The 21,968-nt window shown below is 42.5% G+C and overlaps 1 protein-coding gene across 1 annotated transcript; it reads left to right on the top strand.

The window, feature by feature from the left end:
* The first annotated feature begins 4,406 nt into the window (after positions 1 to 4,406).
* LOC118887938 (neuronal acetylcholine receptor subunit alpha-6-like) lies at positions 4,407 to 18,422 on the top strand. The gene is given in 8 exon segments (XM_036838856.1): positions 4,407 to 4,485; positions 6,137 to 6,163; positions 6,166 to 6,275; positions 14,286 to 14,330; positions 15,051 to 15,160; positions 15,262 to 15,895; positions 15,897 to 16,241; positions 18,291 to 18,422. Coding segments are annotated over 8 exon segments (1,482 nt in total).
* Positions 18,423 to 21,968: the final 3,546 nt, after the last annotated feature.

Genomic DNA, 21,968 nt, shown 5'->3' with positions numbered 1-21,968 from the left:
TTAAAATGTACGTGGACAAAAGGTTGTACAGTTCATTTGAGCCTCTCTTATGAGCTATTTATTAAATGTTTCTTTGTGGTCTAAAATGATCATTGAATTTGAATACTCCCCTTTTGCTATTTTATTTTTCTAGGGTAGGAAATGTCAAGTGGGGTGGATTTGAAATACTACTGACTAGGGATATTAAATATGTGAGAGTTTAATGACAGTGGGTTTTTTTAATATAAAAAGACAAAGCCAAGCAGATGGGATCATTAAATTATTGATAATGTTTTGCTGCAATGATTTATAAATAATACATGTTTAAAGGGTTATTTCCTTTATATTTCTTTAGGGACAACTAAAGAGTCTTCTCGTTTGGAGTTTAAAGAGAACAGACAGGTGGGAAAAGGTCAACGATATGTTCATTCGTGCAGTTTCTATGCCCCAAACCCCTGAAACTTCCAATAAAAACATAACAAATTTTATGCAACCATATCAAATAGTCTCCTTTATTTTTAGAGCAGAATGAAGCAATGGCTTTAATTTAGCATCTAGGGAGGAAAAGCTTAAAATATATTAATAAAAAGTTTCCTGTTAAACAGTATCACTTTTTTTTTCCCTCAGAAAACCTCCAAATTGAAGTTCGCTTCTATGAATAAAAACCAAAAAGGAACCCAAAGATTAGTCTCTGAAGGCTATCAATTTCCAGACACATTAGCTCTTTAGAATATGTTATTTTAAAAAGGGAAAATGTGGAGTGACTGGGGACAGATCCTGGGAAACGACGAAGCCAGCTACGGTTACTGTCTGCCCGGCTGCCCTCCACGCGTCTGGGGCCACGGGTATTATAGGGCACATGGTGTTTGATGCACATGGTGTTTGATGCACATGGTGTTTGATGCACATGGTGTTTGATGCACATAGGTGGGCGGGGGGAGCGTAGGATCCATAGTTTTTAATCAGATGTTTATGGTCTTGAAGAAAGTTAAGATCCACGGCTTCTTCCTTTTTCCTTTTGGAACTGGGTGAGAGGAATGAGGGGGTGAGAGGGCGCAGGTTATGCGGGGGAAGGAAAAACGCTCGCCCAGCTCTTCCTGTGTCAGTTAACCTCTCATCTCCCGGCAGCCCTTCCACCTCCATAAACCGTGATCAGCGCTCAAAACTGGTTCAACAAGGCTAAACAAAAACTGATTACAGACGTGAATGTGAAACGGTATCCAGCAACCTCAGGGAGAGGCAAATTGTCTTTAAATCTTTCGTTACTTGAATTAAAAAAAATTCTTTTCTTTGGAAGTGTGCTTATTTTTTTTTCCTGTATATTTGGTTTTAACCTCTTTCTCTGCAATTTTCCAAAACGGTTTGAAGCAGGCTATAAACCCATAATTCAATGACAAAACTCAAGCATTTTTCTGATGATGAGGGGATAGTTTAAATGTTTTCTTTGAATGGGAGAATGTATTTTCTTTACAAGCTGTTAAAATATATTCTTCCTGAATATATTTAAAATATATTTTTAAAATATTTTAAAATATATATTTAAAGTATATTCAGGCCTGAAAGTGACTTAGTTGTGTTACCTATTTGTACTGGTAAGAGAGGGAGTGAAAATTCCATGAAAAATTGGGTAGGGAGAGATTAAACGGTTTATGTTACCGAGTTTAATCACATTTTTCTGATGAGGAAGGGCTGAGGGAGCTTCAGTAACTTGCTCAGCATCCGCCAAGTGAGGATCAGGGCCAGGATCCAAATCCGGGTCTGACTCCAGAGTCCACATTCTTTCCTCTGCCTTCTTCCCCTCTGGTGAGGTTCCTCTGTGACCCCCCTTCCCCACTCTGCACCTTGGCAACAAGGACAGATGCCTGCAGGTTCCTGGAGGAGAGGGGGACCGTCCCAGAGAACCCCTCCTCTACAGGGGCTCTTTATGCTGACAGGTGATGGCCATAGAGAAGGACGCTTGGATAAAACAAAAGACCTGAGACAACAGTTTTCCTGAAAGGCTGTATCCATCAGAAAGTGTGAAGAACAAACCGATCAAAGTCTGGGCAATAGAAACGGTCGAAAGTGTTGGCGCTTTGAAAACAGCCAACCTGATTTGGGTTTTACCCTAAAAACTAGGGAGGCACTGCCCCATTTGGGGGTGTGAGGTGGCTTTTTATCCATCATGATAAAGTGTTGTCCTGACGCCTTCTGTCTGCAAACTCCACAGGACACTTCAGCAAAGGACAAAAAGCCCATCTGCTAAGAGGAGAATTTGAGTAACATCTTAAAGTGACATATCTGAGGCACCCAGCCCAGTGCCTGGTCTAAATTTGGTGCTAAATAAATGATCGTTCCTTTTTCGTTCCCGCAAGAGATGTGAGGCCAATAGAATTTTGAGGGAAACCGTTAGTCTGAAGTCTGCACGATTGCCAAGTGTACAGTTTCTGTGATGATGTCATGGAATGTTTTGATAGGAGGTCCCTCAGAGACCATCTTCGTCTCTGACTCCTTTCCCCCAGCTTTATTGAAGTATAGTTGATGAATAAAAAGTGTGTATATTTAAGGTGTACAATGTGATGATTTAACATATGTTACATTGCGAAATGATCACCACAATCAGCCCAACACATCATCACTCGGTTACCGTGTGTGTGAGTGTGAGTGTGTGTGTGTGTGTGTGTGTGTGTGGTGCAGAGGTGGTAAGAACACTTGAGGTTTCTTTTCGTAGCAAATGTCAAGAATACGATAACTGTAGTCACCACCGTACTGTGCATTAGATCACCAGAACTTGTTCATCTGGTGACTGCAAGTTTGTACCCTTCAACCGACATCTTCCCGTTACCCGCACCCCAGCTCCTAGCAACTACCGTTCTGCGCTCTGCTTCTATGAGTTTGACTTTTTTAGATTCCACACAAAAATGAGATCATACAGTATTTGTCTTTCTCTGGCTTATTTCACTCAGCATAATGTCTTCCAGGTTCATCCATGTTGTCGCAGATGGCAGGATTTCCTTCTTTCTCACGGCTGAATAATATTCCATTACATATATGTATATGTATATCACAACTTCTTTATTCATTCATCCATCGATGGGCACCAGGTTGTTTCCATATCTTGTGAATAATGCTGCAATGAACGTAGGAATTCAGATATCTCTCTGAGAAATTGATTTCATTTCCTTTGGATTCAATCCCTTGGGATTGTTAGATCATATGGTCGTTCTATTTTTTAATTTTTTGAGGAACCTTTATACTGTTCTCCATAGTGGCTGCACCAACTTACATTCCAAACAGTGCACAAGGGTTCCCTTTTCTCCACGTCCTCACCAGCACTTATTACCTCTTGTCTTCTTATAGTACCATCTTAATAGGTGTCAGGTGATAGCTCATTGTGGCTTGATTTGCATTTCCCTGATGATTAGCGGTGTTGAGCTTCTTTGCATATATCCATTGGCCATCTGTGTCTTTGGAAAAATGTCTGTGCAGGTCCTATTTTTCAATTGGGATGTATTTATTTATTTGCTATTGAGTTTTATGAGTTTCTTACATATTTTGGATATAAACCCCTTTCCAGATACATGGTTTGCAAATATTTCCCCCCATTCTGTAGGTTGCCTTTTCATTTTGTTGCTAATCCCCTTTAACCAACACCAGAATCTGACCAGAAGGCCTAACTCATCAGAATGTTATTGACGCTAAACTTATAGAGGAAAGAAGCAAATGATAAGAAAACCAGTTGGTGACAAGGATGTATAAATAAACATAGAACCGTCTAGACAGCATCCTGTGTTCAGTATTCGTTCTTCTCATTCTCAGACAGCTAATCTCTAGTCCTGGAGGGTGATTCCTAAACTCAGAAGGACGAGGCACTAGAAGTCAGACAAAACCAAATTAATCCTGTTCTCTGTGAGGCACACTTTACCAGGACTCCTGTTCTAGAATGTTTTCTGGTAACAAGGTTAAGCCCTGACGAGCTAGAGATCTCGGTGAATCAGAAAACACTGATCAGGACCTGGCAGGCGCTTTGCCTACAGCTGGAGCTCAGGAGACGTGTGTTTGCTCCCCTCAGGACCGGGGCTGGGAAAAGATGCACCACAAAGATGCACTAAGCACATCACAGTTTTCTGTCCCCTCTCGGTGCCGTCTGCCCAACACCCCTGTCCTGCTTCTCCTCCCGTTCCTGCACGAGAAGAGATGTAGGGTGTCAGGAAATGGGCTCACTCATCTGACATCAGATTGAGTCCTTTTTATTTGCCCTTTTGGTTGGCCTCAGTCTCTGATATTGGGAACGACCATGTTATGTTTGTGAAGGTTTTCATTTCACAGAGGACACTTGGACTGCAAGGGACTCTGGTGATTAAAGGTCCCGTGTGAGTGGCTGCCTGATAGCTCTTTGTTTCCCACAATCCTTTGACTAGAAAAAGAAATCAGAGTGTGTTTTAAACATGCTGCCCCGCGAGGGTCAGGGATTCCTTCGCTTTGGGCTGTGTCTCTGGTGGTATGTATTCACACTTTGCTTCAGAGGTAGGTTTTATTTCTGCTTGTTCTCATATTCCCTTTTTAGCTACATGTATTTCCTAGTTTTATTTTCCTCCTTTTCTAGTTGTGCTTGACTGAGCAGAGATGAGATATGCTATGGATAAATATGTAGAGTGTCGGCACAGGAATTACTCTTCTTATAGCTGCTAATTAATTAATCTATTCATTTTTAGTTGGTTGGCTTAACATGTAAAATGAGATTTCGGGGGGATGGGGTGGGGAGGACAAGGAAACATTGTAAACCATATTTTATTTTATTTTCCTGATGAAAAATAGGCAAAAATAACAGTGGTACAGTTTTCTATCCATCTCCTCTATGGATGTATTCAACTTCTTTACCTGTATTTAATATTTTTTCAAAACTGTGGTTTATTAGCTGATACTATTCCTCAGTCTATGAACCCTTCCTTTTTGTAGGTAATCATCTTCATTTTGGGAAATGTGTCCTAAGAGTAAGATCATTCATTTTCAAAGTTAAGGCTTAGAAACGGACAGCTGCTGCTCTGTCCATGTCCACAAAGCCACATTTCCACGTGCTGTCGTCTTTGCAGGGACTTGCTTGTCAGGACTCAAGGAGGGTTTATCTGAAATGTCTCAAAGGAAAAGAAAAACCTCAAAGGAGGAAAATGGGTAACAGGAGGATTTTTTAATTATCTGTTTTATGTAGAAATATTTCTATCTTTATTAATTATGATGGCAGACAATGATGTTTTACATCTAAAATTGTTCTTTCCTGCTGAAATCTCAGTGTTTCCAAATGCATCTGTCAAACAACACTTTTTATTTTGTAATATAACAGCTATCCTTTCCTTTGTTTTTGCCTAATGAGTTGTTCAGCCCCTTAAATTTTTTTTCTTTCAGGGTATAAATCCCTTTGGGAAATTTATAGAATAGTATTTCAGGTATCAAATTTGAATTCTATAAGGAAAAATATAGAGGGGGCCTTAATGAGATGAATTATGTCAAATGAAGGCAAGTAACCTACATTTAATGCATTCTTGGGAAAATACAAAGAGACATGCATTACATTATTGTCTAAAATTTAATGACTGAAAGTGCTATTGTTTAAGAACTTTGGGGATTCTATAAACAATATTTTAAGTAAATTTTCCTTAAAAACTTTGCACTCTCACACATCTCCAAGAATTGAAATTCAAAGTTGATTTTAAAAAGGAGGAGGGCTTAAGACCTTAATGAAATTACTAGTTTGATTGAAGAAGGTTCCCCAGCTACACACCCTGCTGGTTGTAGAAACAAGAGACCAGTCAGATCAGTATTTTGAAAAGAAAGGGCAGGACTTTTCTTTAATCACCGGATCAGTAAGACGGTGGGTTCTGTTCAGTGACATAACTGAACATCTCAAGCCTGTGTCTATCTATCCCTTTATACTGTGCTGCCATAGACTTTAGAAGTGCTCTTACCAACATCAGTTTGCTAGCGCACTAGTCCTGAGATGCCGGTATTACTCTTTTCATCTCCGTGAAGGTGAGCAGCCTGGCCAGGAGGGGCAGGTGCAGTGGTGCTGGGGGAAGCTGGTGTCCCGCACCCACCTTCCCGGGATGGAAGCCCCTGGAACCTCCCCACCAGCCGGCATCCTTTCTGCTTCTCTAACCCCTCTCTCTGTATGGTGCCGCAGGATGTGCAGGCTGTGCGTCCGAGGAGAGGCCTTTCACAAACTGTTTGCTCGTTATAACCAGTTCATCAGGCCCGTGGAAAACGTCTCCGACCCGGTCACTGTGCATTTTGAAGTGGCCATCACGCAGCTGGCCGACGTGGTAAGCGCAGGGGGGGCACCACGAGGCCTCGGAGGCCCCAACTCTGAGGGGTCCAATTCCCACTCACTGCACTGGGTAAATAAAGGGATTTTTGAACACAAACAGACAAAAATCTACAGAGTGCTGCCCTTCAAAGCCAGCCCGTTGGGAGGGATCCACTGTCCCCAGGGTTGCTGTCATTATTCCCCTTAAGGCGATGTTTTTCTGGAAATGCTCTCAGAACCAGTTTATGAAACAAAGAGGCGAAGGGGCATTTGAAGGGGGAATACAAAGGGAGCTAACTTCATTGTGCACCTATTATGCACCAGTGTCTGCACTTAGTGGCTGTCATCTGCATTTTACAGCTGGGGAGAGGAAATCTCAGGTAAGAAACTTTCCCAACGTCAGACAATTACAGATGGTGGCACTGGGGTTCAATCAGCGCTGTTTAACCCCAAAGCTCATGCTCTTCTGACTCCGTATAAGAAGAATTGCTTTAAGTCTCCTTTGTTATAGAAGAAACAGAAAATTCACCTTGTTTCACATAGGGTTCCATCCAGCCCTGAAAAACTGATGGGAATTTGGAGGTCTTAGTTTAATTTATTGCTACCCTGTTTAAGGGGCAAGGAGGACTAGAGTTCTTTCTTTTGAATAATCTTCACACCCTAGATGCTGGGAGAGGAGGTGTGGGACCTGATACCCTAACAGAGGTCAGGGTTTTGGGCTCCAAGGCATGGCAGGGCGCAGGTTGGCCTGAGGCACTGGACTCGGACCAAATTCCAGGAATAGGCAGGCTCAGGACGTAAGGGGTAAGGGACGTCAGAAGCATCTCTGAGACAATGGCCTGCCTCTCAGCTTTGCCTGGAGAAACAGTGGTGGCTCCAGGTGCACCTGGGGGAAGACCTCAGTTATGGATATGAAGTCCGGGCTCACCATGCTTCTCCAGTCCGTGCTTCCCAGTGGACTGGGCTGACCCTGGCCTGGTCCTCTAGCTTCTGGCCCAAGCTGGAAGTGTGTATATGCTGATAAATACTGACTTTTAAAAAAAGTAAGCCAGATGTTTTATCTCACTTAGATGGGCCCACTCATTCCTTTAATAAACATTTATTTAGTACCTATTCTAATCCCGCCTCCCCTCTCCCCTCAAATAGCTTGGCACTGGTTACTGGTCTCCTACCAGGCTGGAAGCCACACTTGGTATGAATTGGGCTGTTATGAATGGAGAACTGGACTGAGTTTCCCCTAAAGTTTGTGATGCAGCATCCCTTCAAATCCATGATCTATACACCCTTTCAGGACATTGTTCTGAAGATGGTGGGTGGAGGATTGCTGAATACAGATTTTGGTATTTGCGTTTGGCTGCTATCAGAGATTGAAAAACACACACATGCTCTCTCAGCTTATATAAAACAAGTTTATTTCTTTCTTATGTAATAGAAACCTAAAGGTTAACAGCCCAGGTTAATACCAGGTGGCTTTGTGGTAGTGGTTGCATCACGGTGTTTGGTTGCCCAGGTTGTGCACTGCACAACTCCTGAGGATGTTAATCACATGAGCTATGATGCTAAAAGCATAAACTGTGACAGGGACCAAGGTTCCTTCTATCTTTCTATGTCACCATCCTTAGCATGTGATTTCTTCCCTCAGTGTAGCCTTGTGGTCCAGGATAACTGCTGATTTTCACTCATCATATTCACATTCTTGGCAAGAAGCAGGAGGAAGGGAGAAAGGGGCACATACCAGACATCTGTGACTTCCTTAAGGAGTTTTATTAGAAGTCCTACTGACAGCTTCTGCTTCCTAGCTCATTGACCACCCCTAGCTGCAAGAGAGTCTGGAGAAATGTAGTTTTTTAATTGAAGTTTTATTTATTGAAATAATCATAGATTCACTTGCAGTAAGAAATAATAGAGCCCTTGTATACTTTTTTGACCAATGGCAACAACTACTGTGTCTTTCATTTCTAAAATTTTGTCGTTTCAAGAAAGCTATACATAAATGGAATCACACAGTATGTAACCTTGTAGACTGGCTTTTCCACTCAGCATATCAGTAGTTCATTTCTTCTTTTTTTTCTTCCAGTTTTATTGAGATATATTTGACATACAACACTGTATAAGTAAGGTGTGCAGAATAGTGATTTGACTTACATACATCATGCAGTGGTTGCCGCAATAAGTTTGGTGAGTCATTTCTTCTTATTGTGAGTAGTATGCCATGGTATTGATGGAGCACACTTTGATTGACCTTCCACTGGTTGAAGAACATTTGGGCTGATTCCAGTTTTAGTCTTTTACAAATAAAGCTGCTATGAACATTTGCGTACAGGTTTTTGGGTGAACATTAATCGTTATTTCTCTGGGATAAATGCCCAGGGGTGCAATTCCTGGGTCATGTAGTAGTTGTGTGTTAGTTTTAAAAGAAACTGCCAAAATGCTTTCCAGAATGGCTGTACCCTTTTACATTCCTACCAGCAATATGTGAGTGATCCAGTTTATCTACAGCTTTGCCAGTATTTGGTATTGTCACTGTTTTTTATTTGAGTTATATTAGGTATGAAACGATATCTCATTGTGGTTTTAATTTGCATTTCCCTAATGATTATTGATATAAAACCTCTTTTCATGTGCTTATTTGCAATCTGCATATCCTCTAAGGTGAAATGTTTGCTCACGTCCTTAAGCCCATTTTCTAATTGGATTGTTTGTTTTTACTATTTAGTGTTGAGAGTTCTGGCTATATTCTAGATACAAGTGCTTTGCCAGTTTTGTGGTTTGCAAATATTTTATCCCAGTTTGTAGCTTATCTTTTCTTCCTCTTCACATGGGCTTTCACATGAAGTTTTTAATTTTGATGCGGTCCAATTTATCAATTTTTCCTTTTATATGTCGTGCTTTTGGCATCAAGCCTAGTAATTCTTTGCCTTATCCCAGATCCTAGAGGTTTTCTCCTATGTTTTTCTAAAAGTTTTATTTATGTCTTATGTTTAAGACTATGATCCATTTTGAGTTAATTTTTATATAAGATATGAGACCTAGATTTTTGTTTTTTAGACCTGTGGGTGTCCAATTGCTCCAGCACTGTTTGTTGAAAAGGCAATCCTTTTCCCACTGAATTGGTTTTGCACCTTTGTGAAAAATCAGTTGAACATATTTGTGTGGGTCTATTTCTAGGTCCTCTATGCTGTTTCATTGATCAGTGTGACTATCCCTCCACCAACACTGCACTATCTTGATGACTGTAGCTGTAGAGTATGACTTAATATTGGCTACAGTGATTCCTGCCTCTTTATTCTTCTTTGTCAAGATTGTCTTAGCTATTCTGAGGCCTATGCCTAGAATAAGCTGCCTATGTCCACAAAAAGCCTTGCCCTGATTTTGATAGGAACTGCATTAAACCTGCAGATCAGTTTGGGGAGAAGTGACGTCTTTACTCTGTTGAGTCTTCCAGCCCATGAATGTGGGGCGTTTCTCCATTTATTTAGCTTTTCTTCCTTCAGGATTTTGTGGTTTTCAGTATACAGATCCCATTTGTATTGTTATGTGTATATGTAAGTATTTTGTTTTATCTGAGGGTGACTGAAAATAGTACTAAGCTTTTAATTTTGGTTTCTCCATGCTCATTGTTAGTATATAGAATTCTAAGACTTTTGTGTATTGATCTTGTATCCTGAGATCTTGCTGAACTCACTTAGTTTCAGCATTTTTATAGATTCCATGGGATTTTCTTCGTAGGCAACCTTATAATCTGCAAATAGAGATAGTTTTGTTTCTTCCTTTTCAGTCTATGCCTTTTCCCCCTTTTTCTTGCTTCATTGCAGTGGCTAGAACTTCCAGTACTATGCTGAATAAGAGTGGTGACAACAGACATCCTTGACCTGTTCCCAATCTTAAGGAAAAAGCATTCAGTCTTTCATCATTTGGTATAAAGTTAGGTGTAGATGTTTTGTAGATGCTCTTATCAAGTTGAGGAAATTTCCCTTTATTCCTAGTTTCACAGAGTTTTTAATAATGAATTGATGTTGAGTTTTGTCAAAAGCTTTTTCTCCATCAGTTGATATGATCACATGGTTTTTCTTCTTTAGTTTGTTGATATGGTAAATTACATTGATTAATTTTTGAATGTTGAACCAGCCTTGCATCCCACTTAGTCATGTGTATAACTTTTCATACATTGTTGGATTCAGTTTGTTAATATTTTTTAATGATTTTTGCATCTAAGTTCATGAGAGATATTGATCTGTAATTTTCTTTTTTCATAATGTCTTTGTTTGGGTTTGTGTCAGGATAATATTAGCTTCACAAAAAGGATTTGGAGTTGTTTCCTCCTCTTCTATTTTCTGGAAGAGATTGTGGGAAGTTGGTATTGATTTTTCTTTACATATTTGGTAGAATTCTTCAGGGAAACCTACTGGGCCTGGAGATTTCTTTTCCAGGAGCTTTTAAATTATAAACTCAATTCTTAAATGACTATAGGGTAGTCAGACTGTCTATTTATATCACTTTTCAGATTCTTTTTCCTTGTTGTTTATTACAAAATATTAAGTACATTTCCCTGTGCTATACAGTAGGTCCTTGTTAGTTTGTGGTTTTTGAGGAATGGGCTCATTTCTTTTAAGTTGCCAAATTTATGATAAAATTGAAGTTGCTCATGGTATTATCTAACTTTTTAATGGCTATAGGTTCTGTAGTGATAGCTCCTGTTTCATTCCTGATATTGGTGATTTGTGTCTTCTCTCTTTTTATTTTTGTCAGTCTGCTAAAGTTTTATCAATTTTGTTGTTTTTCCCCCAAAGAATCAGTTTTTTGTTTCATTGATATTCTTTATTGTTTTCCTTTTCAACTTTATTGATTTCTGTTTTATCTTTATTTTTCCTTCCTTGTACTTGCTTTGGGTTTATTTTGTGCTTGTTTTTCTAATTTCTTGAGGTAGAAACTTGTGTTATTGACTTGAGACTTTTTCTCATTTCTAATATAAGCATTTAGCTATAAATTTTCTTATCAGCACTTTTTTTAGCTATGTCCCTCATATTTTGATATATTGTGTTTTTGTTCCCATTCAGCTCTATGTGTTTTAAAGAATTTCCTTGAGACATTCTCTTTGACCCATAGATTATTTAGAAGTTTAGTTTCCATGGGTTTAGAGATTTTCCTGTTGTCTTTTGGTTATTGATTTCTAGTTTGATTCCATTATGGTCAGAAACACACTATGATTCCAATTCTTTTAAATTTGTTGAGGTTTGTTTTATGGCTTATGATAAGGATATGCTCTGTGTTGGTTAATATTATATGCATGCTTGAAAAACTGTGTATTCTGGTGTTTTTGAGTGGAGTATCTATATATGTCAATTAAATTCTGTTGGTTGATTATGTTGTTCAGATTTTCTCTATTTTTGCTGATTTCTGTTGAGTTTACTGAGTTCTATTGGTTTCTGAGAGAGGGATATTGAAGTCTCTAACTGTAATTGGGGATTTGTCTGTTTCTTCTTTCAGCTCTATCAGTTTTTGTTCCATATAATTTGAGACTCTGCTGTTTGGTGCATATATGGTCAGGATCATTGTATCTTCCTGGTGGATTGATCCTTCTTTCATTATGTAATGTCCCTCTTTGTCTTTAGTAATTTTTTTCCTCTGCATCTACTTTGTCCAGTATTAATATAGCAATTCTTATTGGTGTATTAGAGTCTACTTGTCCTCATGTGGGGCACCAGAAGTCCCTGTGGGCCATATTCATTGTTGTCACTGAGCCATGGTGAGGCCTGGGAGTGACTGTGATGCAGTACAGCCCAGATGCACAATTACCAACGCCCTTCTAGAAGACTATAGGCCGTCTGCTGCTGTTTGAGCCTCAGGCTTGGCCTTAGAGCACCAGAGAGCTCTACATGGAAGGGTGTTTGCTGCTGCATAGAATGAACTTGGCCACAAAGTTTAATGAGTGGATGATCTTCAGAGTAAGTGTATTTCCACTGTCCCCCTCATGGGGCCAGGACAAAGCCCCTGCCCAGCGTTTTTGATGGCCTGGCATATCTGACATGACAGACCTGAAGGCTCTCAAAATGTAGCCCGCCTGGCCTTTCTGGTCTCAGTCTCTGAGTCTGTTGCTACTGCTCCAGAATCTAGTCCATTTGAAATTGTAACTCCAATCCTTTCATTGATCCACGTGTCAACTAATTTATTTTCCCAAGAAGGAGACGCAGGGTGATGGTCCCAGGAATGTGGGGTGGTACTGTGGGTCTCTGGCCTCCTTCAGCTGGGCTGTCTGATAGCAGTTCCCATGGCCACAGGTGCGGTCTGGCATTGGATGGGACTTTCCAGACCCGGTCCTGACCCATAAACTTGGCTGACACCTCTGAGGGTGTCCATCCACCATGAAGCAGGTCCACACCACATGGAGCTTCACCAGCCTGCGGAAGTATAGACGGGCAGACAGGAATACTTTCGGGATGATATCGCCAACTGATTTTAATTCTCAGAATACAACGTTCTAGTTCACAGTGTGCACTAGTTCTCTAACCAGCGTATTAGTGGACAGAGGGGAAGCAGTCGCTGGAAGACGCTTATGACTGTTCCCTCCGAGACATTGCTGGACTGCTAGAGCTAGTCCATTCCTGACTGACAGCCAATGGATTTACTGACATGGCCCCTGCTTGAATCTGCTGGGCACAAGGTATGAGCAGAAGACACTGTCCTTAGACTTGGGTAATTGTAAAGTCATGAGTAAGTAATAGTCCATTTCTTTGCTTGCCCTGACCAACAGAAAACCATGAATGTAACTCCTTTTGTTGACCTTTTAAAACCCTGGGGCTTATCATGACTTGACACAAATGCCTTTGAAGGAGGAAGCTGGTGAGGTCTCCAGGTAGCGTTTTCTGGGGGGCATGGAGAACTGCAGAGCAGCAAACCAGAGTGGGCTGGTGTGCAGCCCTGGCCACAGCTTCCTCAGCCAGTGTGAGGTGTTTACTCTCGAAGGTGCTCATGTGTCTGGGGAAACAAGGTTGGTAAGTTTTGGGAACCCACTGCTGGCCACTGGGTGACCATCAATAGCCTCCAAGTGTTGTGCTGTGAGACTGCTGAAGGTTCTGGATGTGTCTTCAGTAGCTGCTCCACTGAGAGGTAGTAGCTGATTAGGAACACATTGTATTTGGGATGTCATCCTGGAACGCTTTTATTCAAGAGACCCATGACTCTTTGCAGGTCATTTAGGTACCTGCTTAAACCACCTCCTCAGACAAGCCTTCCTGGATCATCCTGTCTAAAAGAGATGTGTTTGCGTGTGTGTGCAGACACACACACACACCACTCAATCCCTCTTTATTTTCTTTCATAGGACTTATCACTATCTTACATTATACGATGTATCTATTATTGATTTTCTGTCTCCCCAGCTAATAGCTTAGGCACGTGTAGGTAGAGATATTTTCCATCCTGATTACTTCTGTAGCCCCAGCATTTATAGAGCTCACAGTAGGTACTCAATAAATACTTGTTAATGAATGACTGAAGCAATCAGCAGTGGTTTGGGTGGGAGCAGTGCTCTGGGGAGTAGCAGGTTCCAGCTGGCAAACTCCATGGTGAGCTGAGGCTGACACCTTGAGGGGCAGTGGGGCTCAGGACTCAGAACCTAGAGGGTGCTGGGGCACAGCTGAGGAAGAAGATGGCAAAAACAATGATACCCATCACCATCTGCAGGGCTTCCCCTCCCTCCCTCCCACTCTCTCTTCTCTCCCTTCTTTCCTTTTATGGGATCAGAAATCCTTATAGGCTGCAGTGGTCAGAAAGGCTTCACAGAAGTGGGACTTCAATCAGATTTGAAAGACAGTCATAAAGCCACATTTCAAAGTCAACAGGGTTGGGACCAGTGTGGAAATATTGTATTTTTGGCTTTTTATAAGTTGCCTTTTCAGTCTTCTTTTTTTCCCTCCATTAGCATGAATAACTCAGATTGGCTATTTTTAGTTGTAATTTTTGCTCTAAGATTCACTTCTATTAGCAAGTACATTTGAGGCTAAAAAATATTGTTTCTTCTTCCCAGGATGAAGTAAACCAGATCATGGGAACCAATCTGTGGCTACGTCACGTACGTGTCTACGTCACACGTTCTTCTCTTGGAATTGTGTCACACTCGTGTGTCAGTTTAACAACGTCCAATGGATAAAATCCACTAGCATGCCCTCTTTGCATCTCCAGCTTATGATAGAGCATAAAATATTAACTAGCTCCAAAGCCCAAAGTTGAATCTGGTAACGGCTGACTGGGTGCAAGCTTCACGGTGCAGAACTGAGTGACAGAGTTCTCTCTGACTGTCCTTCGGTGGTTTCTGCTCTCAAGCCTCCTATTTTTGTCTGAGTCTCGAGCTCCAGAGCCAGATGCTTGCCCACTCTTTGATCCTGCTCTGGGTTAGATCCCACCGTCTGGTTTTATCAGTCAGACCATCTTGTTCTTCCTTCCCGTCTCAACCTTCTATGCAGATTTTGTAACAAACCCATCATCATACACTTGAATTCTCTTTTTAATATTAGCAATGGATTGCTACTCGAGATCGAGCACAGTCCATGGAATATGGAAGCTGAGCCTATAAACTTGGCTAGCTAATTAATAATCAACAGATACTTATCTAATATCTATGTTTGCCCCAAATCAGCTCAGCTACCTTGTTCCCCATGGATTTAATCTTCCAACTTTTGGTAGGAAACCAACTCTTTAAATAAGAAATTTTTCAAAAAGTGGTTGAACCAACATAGAATTAACATTGGAAGAAAGTCAAGAATTTTTTAAAACTGACTTCTATTCCCTTTAGATCTGGAATGATTATAAATTGCGCTGGGACCCAGTGGAATATGATGGCATTGAGACTCTTCGTGTTCCTGCGGAGAAGATCTGGAAGCCTGACATTGTTCTCTACAACCAGTATGGGCATCTGACTGCCAGTCTCTTTCCAAAGTTGCCTTTGGTACAGGCTGACTCAAAGCACAGGGGGTGTCACTAATGGTGTCTGATTTACTTTGCAGTGTGGTCGGCGACTTCCAAGTCAAAGGCAAGACAAAAGCTCTTCTTAAATATGATGGCATGATAACCTGGACTCCACCAGCTATTTTTAAGAGTTCCTGTCCTATGGATATCACTATTTTCCCTTTCGATCATCAAAATTGTTCCCTGAAATTTGGTTCCTGGACCTATGACAAAGCTGAAATTGATCTTCTAATCATTGGCTCTAAAGTGGACACGGATGATTTTTGGGAAAACAGTGAATGGGAAATTGTCGATGTTTCTGGCTACAAGCATGACATAAAATACAACTGTTGTGAAGAGATATACACAGACACAACCTATTCTTTTTACATTAGAAGATTGCCGATGTTTTACACCATTAATCTGATCATCCCCTGTCTCTTTATTTCATTCCTAACTGTGTTGGTTTTCTACCTTCCTTCTGACTGTGGTGAAAAAGTGACGCTCTGCATTTCAGTTCTGCTTTCGCTGACAGTGTTTTTGCTGGTGATCACAGAAACCATCCCATCCACGTCTCTCGTGATCCCCTTGGTGGGCAAGTACCTGCTGTTCACCATGATCTTCGTCACTTTGTCCATCGTGGTGACGGTGTTTGTGTTGAACACCCACTATCGCACCCCGACCACACACACACATGCCCACGTGGGTGAAGGCAGTCTTCCTCCGGCTGTTACCCCAGATCCTGATGATGAGGAGGCCTCTGGACAAGAGGAAGGGGACAAGATACGACAAAAACCCCAAAGGCTTCTCTGGTAGGCCTGCCAAAGTCAAGTTCACTCATCGCAGAGAGCCCAAACTTCTTAAAGAATGCTGCCACTGTCATAAGTCCAGTGAGATCGCCACCAGCAAGAGACGATTAAGTCATCAGCCTTTACAATGGATGACTGAAAATTTGGAGCCCTCACCTGAAGTCGAAGATGTAATTGATAGTGTTCAATTCATAGCAGAAAACATGAGGAACCAAAATGAAGCAAAGGAGGTAAATGTATGGCTCTTCTAGCCTGTTCACCCGCAGCAGGCCTGGGGGCCCTGCATAGACATGTCAGATCTTCAGTGTGAGTTCTGTTTGCAAGACGGTCAGGGAGTGGTGCCCTAAGATCCAGCCCTGTGATGATGCAGTTATGGGTGAACTGCCCTGGGGAGGGGGTGGGGTAAGGTGTAGCCTCAGAACAAATCTCTGCCTCCAGAAATGTCAACTCAAGTAAAATCTGGTTAAAATACACACTCAGGGCAACCTTGGTTTATTAAACTGAGAGCCCCTGCATAAGGAAGGGTGGGAGAGGGAAAAGCTGGCTGAGGGGCAGGAGGAAAGCCTGCAGGGCCGCTCACAGTCTGGGAGCCTGGGAGGAAGGTGGCGTGAGCCTCCGGCAGCTCCAATCCCACTTACTCCACTTGACGGGGATCCAGGTGCTGATTGAATGAACCTCAGGGATATTTTTAGCGTCAACACAGTCTGCTTCTGCGGCCCAGAGCCTAACTATAGCAGCTCGGACCTCCCCATCCTCCAGAGAGAGAGAGCTCAAGAACTTTATGCCAATTTTCCATACCATCAGGATGACTAGCTGGGGACCTCTGAAAACTCCTGCCGCCAGGGGTCTGGGTCTGACCAGATGGCAGTAGCCATCATCCTTATCCCCTAATGAAGGGACGTGGCAGACCTGAAGTCCACCCATTGGTGCTGAGGCGGACACGGGCTGCATGTCACACAGGCCGGGGAGGGGTGCATCAGGGGCAGGTGAGCCTAGGACTCCCCTCTGTGGTGACACCATCATCAAACTAGGGGACAGTTGCCGCTGACTTGATCACCACCAGGTAGGGCTCTTGGAGGTCGGGAACAGGAAGGACGTGAGAGATGTAATGAACTCTCCCTGACCAGCGTGATCCCGAATTCTAGAGGGCCACCTATGCCTGATGGGGGGCCCATCACATCGCACGTCCTACACCCCCCGCCTCAAACCCATTTCCCAGACTTGCCAAGGAGTCAGAATGTCCCGTGGTGCCCATGGCAAGGGTGGATGAGAAGTGTCACCTGCCCTATCAGTAAACGAAGGATGTTGCACCCCCCAAGCCATCAACCACTGCAGTTGCCCCCAACTGTGCACCCTGAGCGGATTCAGGGTGGAGAAAAGAAGGATGCTGGCCCTAGATAGCTAAGTTGCATATCAAGGGAATGATTTCCATGAACCCAGACTCCTGCATCTTCCCATACATAGAAAAGCACTAAATTCCTTAACTTGAGATGTCTGGTTTTCTTTAATTAACAGTAATTTTTTTTAACGTTTTTTAAATTGAAGTATAGTTGATTTACAATGTTGTACTGATTTCTGCTGCCTAGCAAAGTGACTCAGTTATACACATATATACATTTTTTTTTTGGTATTCTTTTCCATTATGGTTTATCTCAGGAGATTGGATAGGGAGGAACCACGATATGTAGGAGGTTTTGCAACAAAAACCAGGTGGTCGGAACATCAAAGCATTACTGTTGCCGTCAAATGCAACAAAATGCTCTGCAACAGTAATCTTTCGATGTTCCGGCTACCTGGTCTTTGTTGCAAAACCCCCTCTATGCCCTGACTTTTCCCTTACCTCTTCAGCGCAGTCCCTCAGAGCGACCTGAGAGGCTGCCTCCCGGGCTTGAATTCCTCAGAAAATCCACTGAATAAAACATAATTCTCAACTGTTAGGTTGTGCATTTTTTTTTCAGTCAACGCAAAAGTGGAGCTCTCCGAGCAGCTCCTTCTGGGGCGCTGTCTGCAGTCAGGGGAGGTCCTGTGCGCCCACATAAGCCTGCTCACCCTGCAGCCCGCTGTCCCAGGACTGATGGGGCGCACGCACCCACCCTCTGCAGACAAACGGAAGTTCTCTGCGTGCTACAGAGGAGACACGGGTTAACCAGAATCACAGGGATATTTGCTTTAAAATCGCCAGGAAATCTTCTGTGAAAACGAAGCAGCTTACTTATGAGACAAAGCTTATCTCCCACGGTTTTGATTTTTTTTACAGCTGCTTGACTTTTGTCTTTCAGGTGCAGGACGACTGGAAATACGTGGCCATGGTGGTGGACAGGCTGTTCCTGTGGGTGTTTATGATCGTCTGCGTGTTTGGAACTGCAGGGCTGTTTCTCCAGCCACTCCTGGGGAACACAGCACATTCATAAGATGGATTTTCCCTTTAGCTTCAGAAACTTACAAGACACTGTGTTTGTTCCATGTTTCCCCCACCACAAGGAAAGGGATAGAAAGCTTCGCACCAAGTCCCCATCTAGATGGGAAAAGAGGACTTTATTGCCAATCAGGAGCCTGGATGCCCTCCCTTGGGGCACAGAGGAGCACTTTATGATCCCAGTGTCTGGGATCTGACACTGGAGCCCAGAGCTGGCAGCGCCTGCAGGCTTCTCTTGTCTGTACACGTTTGGCTTCCGGGGCCGTGACCCACCCACAGAACAGCAAACCGTGGGATCAAAGTCAAGCCACGCTAAGAGGTTCTTTTGCTTCTCCAGTTTATGGGCTTCTCAGTGTAATGACACCTGCCAGACGTGAAACCCTGGACCTTGGACTTGCTGACCTCTGCAGCACCTGTGAACTTGTGTATGCTTGCTTTCTCCTGCACAGCTCTGTGATGTAGAGCACACACTGCAGCACTGTTTGATACATTATTTGGTAAAAAAGTATCAGCAGGTAGTCAGTCTAACCAACAGGCTGCATTTACTCCCCTTTTAAAAACTCTTATTGAAGTGTAGTTGATTTACAGTGCTGTGTTAACTTCTGCTGTACAGCCAAGTGACTCAGTTATACATATATATGCATTCTTCTTCATATTCTTTCCATTTTGGTTTATCGCAGGATACTGAATATAGTTCCCTGTGCCACACAGTAGGACCTTGTTGTTTATCCATCCTATATATACTAGTTTGCATCTACTAACCCCAACTCCTGGTCCTTCCCTCCCCCACCCCCCATATTTAATTATCATTCATCTGGCAAGAGGCTTGAGTGGTGACATTGCCACAGTCCTGGAAATAGGTTCTGTCCATGCACTTGGAGCTTTGTAGGAAAAGTCATAAACACAGAGATCTCCAGGACCAGGTATCACGTGGGGAATGTAACCAGAGCAACGAAAATAAAGCATGACGTGGTCTGGCCGGAGAGACCTGAAGCAACCTTTGCTGTGGGTCCAAAAGGTGTCTCTTCTCATCAGCAGTTTCCATTTGCTCTTTGTAACTAAGACTGAAAAGAAAAGTGTTTCTTCTGTAGGAAATGGTGATCTTGTACCTTTTAGAGCAATTCCCTTTCTGAGAGGGAGAACCTTGGGTATTCTGTTTTATTCTATCCTCGTTTATTATCTTCTTATTTTTTGTATACACTTATTATAACAGTTTTAAAGATGCATTTTAAAGTAGAAAAAAAAATCTACTCTAACACAGGAACTAATTTCATTTTGCCTTTTCCTTTCTAGTCCTTGTCTAAATGCACACATAATTTGACACCTCAGTTTTACCTTTCGGTTTTGTATTTTGCTATTTTCTCTATATCATGTCAGCAGCATTTCTCCGTGATGTTACGCAGTCTTGAAGTATAATTTTTGTGGTTGCATAACCTCCATTGTGTTGATACCCTACAACTTCTATTACTGATACTGACCAAGGTTCTTGACCTTCCCTTAATCAATAGAAATTGACAAGAGGCCAGACAAGAAACTCAGGCAAGGCTTTATTGGGGCTCCTGAGGTGCCAGGAGCGAAAGGAACGAAAACAAGTAACAGCTTCCCTTGCTCACTCACCAAGGGGGGCGAGTTCCTTACATGGGGTGAGGGTAGGGGTGTGCCCAGGGGTCGGGCCGGAGGGGGGGCTTAGGTGGTCTGCCCACCCCTTAGGTGGGGTTGAGTGCAGGGGGCGTGCAGAGTACCCTGCTTTTGCTCCCAACTCATCGGAAGTGGCTGTTGGGTTTTTTTGGTCTTTTTGTATCTTGTTGTCCATAATTTGCCCCAACTGCACATATACACAGTTATTTTTAGTCCCTTATAGTTTCTTTGTATTTTTTTGCTCAAGGAGACGTTTGTCCAGGTGCAAGCCCTGCAGCAAAGGGTCCCAGGTCCCAGATCCCAACCTGTCTCGTTACCATGTGCTAATTCTTCCTTGTCTACCTCATCCTGGAGCTTAAGGCCGGTTGTAGTACTCCAGGCACAAGTTACTCTGTTTTAAAGTATTTTTACTCTCTTCATGTCATGTGATTGTAGCACCTCTATTTTATCTGTCTTTACAGAGGGTTGCTTGTTTCTTGATACTTTTTTTTTTCTATTAAGCCAAATCACTATTTCAAGTCACTGTTTAAAAGTTTTCATGGTGGTACATACACATAACAAAATGTACCATCGTAACCCTTTTTAAGTGTACGGTTCAGTGGTATTAAGTATATTCGCATTGTTGTACAATCATCAGCACCATCCATCCCCGGAACTCTTTTCATCTTGCAAAACTGAAACTCTGAACCCATTAAGCAATAACTTTTTAATTTTTTTGAGGGACTGTCACACTGTTCCCCACCGCAGCTGCACCATTTTACATCCTCACTGACAGCGAGCAGGGTTTCATCTTCTCCACACCCTCATCAACACGTGTTAGCTTTTTGACGGTGGCCATCCTAATGGGTGTAAGGTAATATCTTGTGGTTTTGATTTGCTTTTCCCTAACGATGAGTGAGGGTGAGCATCTTTTCATGTACTTATTGGCCACTTGTATATCTTCTTTGGAGAAATGTTTATTCAAGTCCTTTGCCCTTTTTAAGATTGGGTTATTTGTTTTCTTGTTGTTGCGTTGTAGGCGTTCTATATATACTGGATATTAACCCCTTATCAGATATAAAAAGAAGACTTTTAAGAACTGCAAAACAGGAAGCTGAGAGGAAAGTGCTCCCAGCCAGGGGCGGGAAGCCAGGATCCTGACTTCTTAGCATATTCTTCTGTGCATGAACGGACATCAGCCCTCCCAGCCCAGCTTTCCAGAAGTTGCTTGGTGATCCTCAGGGGCAGTGACAAACTAGCAACATACATTTTAGAGAAATAAGCATTTGAATAAAAGGGGCATCACAGCGTGGAGATGTCTTTGTGTATCAGGTCTGTGGAATCAGTGACTTTGAGAGATGGGACGGAACTCAGATTATGCAGCACAACTCTTTTTATAATCTTGAGAGGCAGAGCGGCTTGCCCGTGATCACGTAGCTAACACATTCAACTCTGAAACCCACATCTCCTCACTCTTAAACCACTTCCCTGCCCCTGGATGATTTAGTCTCTCTCATGAGATGGGAATCGAAAAAGACAGAAAATCAACTGATTTGCCCATCTCCTCCCTTCCCATCCCCATGTCCTCCCAAAGGCCAGGGAAAACACCTTTCACTGTCAGTAATCAGAAAGAAAAAAGCTTCGAAATGTAAACCAGGTTAGAGAGATGAAGCAGCAAATGCTCTCTTCGTTTAGGAAAGGCAGGACTATTAGTGTCAAAGTTTATTTTAGCGGGGGCAGGGGATACAAATAACTTTTGTGGGCTATATGTGAGTCTTCAGAACGAGATCAGTCATTGCTGAGTTGAACTGCAGACATTCTTGGGAATATAAGTCCCAGGTCAGAGTGGAAGCATTTTTCTCCCTCACTGCCCCATCTGTTCCTGCTTCCCTTGGCTGAGGCAGCAGAGCGGGGGCAGAGGAGA

The sequence above is a fragment of the Balaenoptera musculus genome, chromosome 21, assembly GCF_009873245.2.
Source record: "Balaenoptera musculus isolate JJ_BM4_2016_0621 chromosome 21, mBalMus1.pri.v3, whole genome shotgun sequence".
NCBI classification, from domain to species: domain Eukaryota; kingdom Metazoa; phylum Chordata; class Mammalia; order Artiodactyla; family Balaenopteridae; genus Balaenoptera; species Balaenoptera musculus.
Note: the sequence above shows the minus strand (reverse complement) of the source record. Positions and strands in the feature narration are given on the sequence as shown.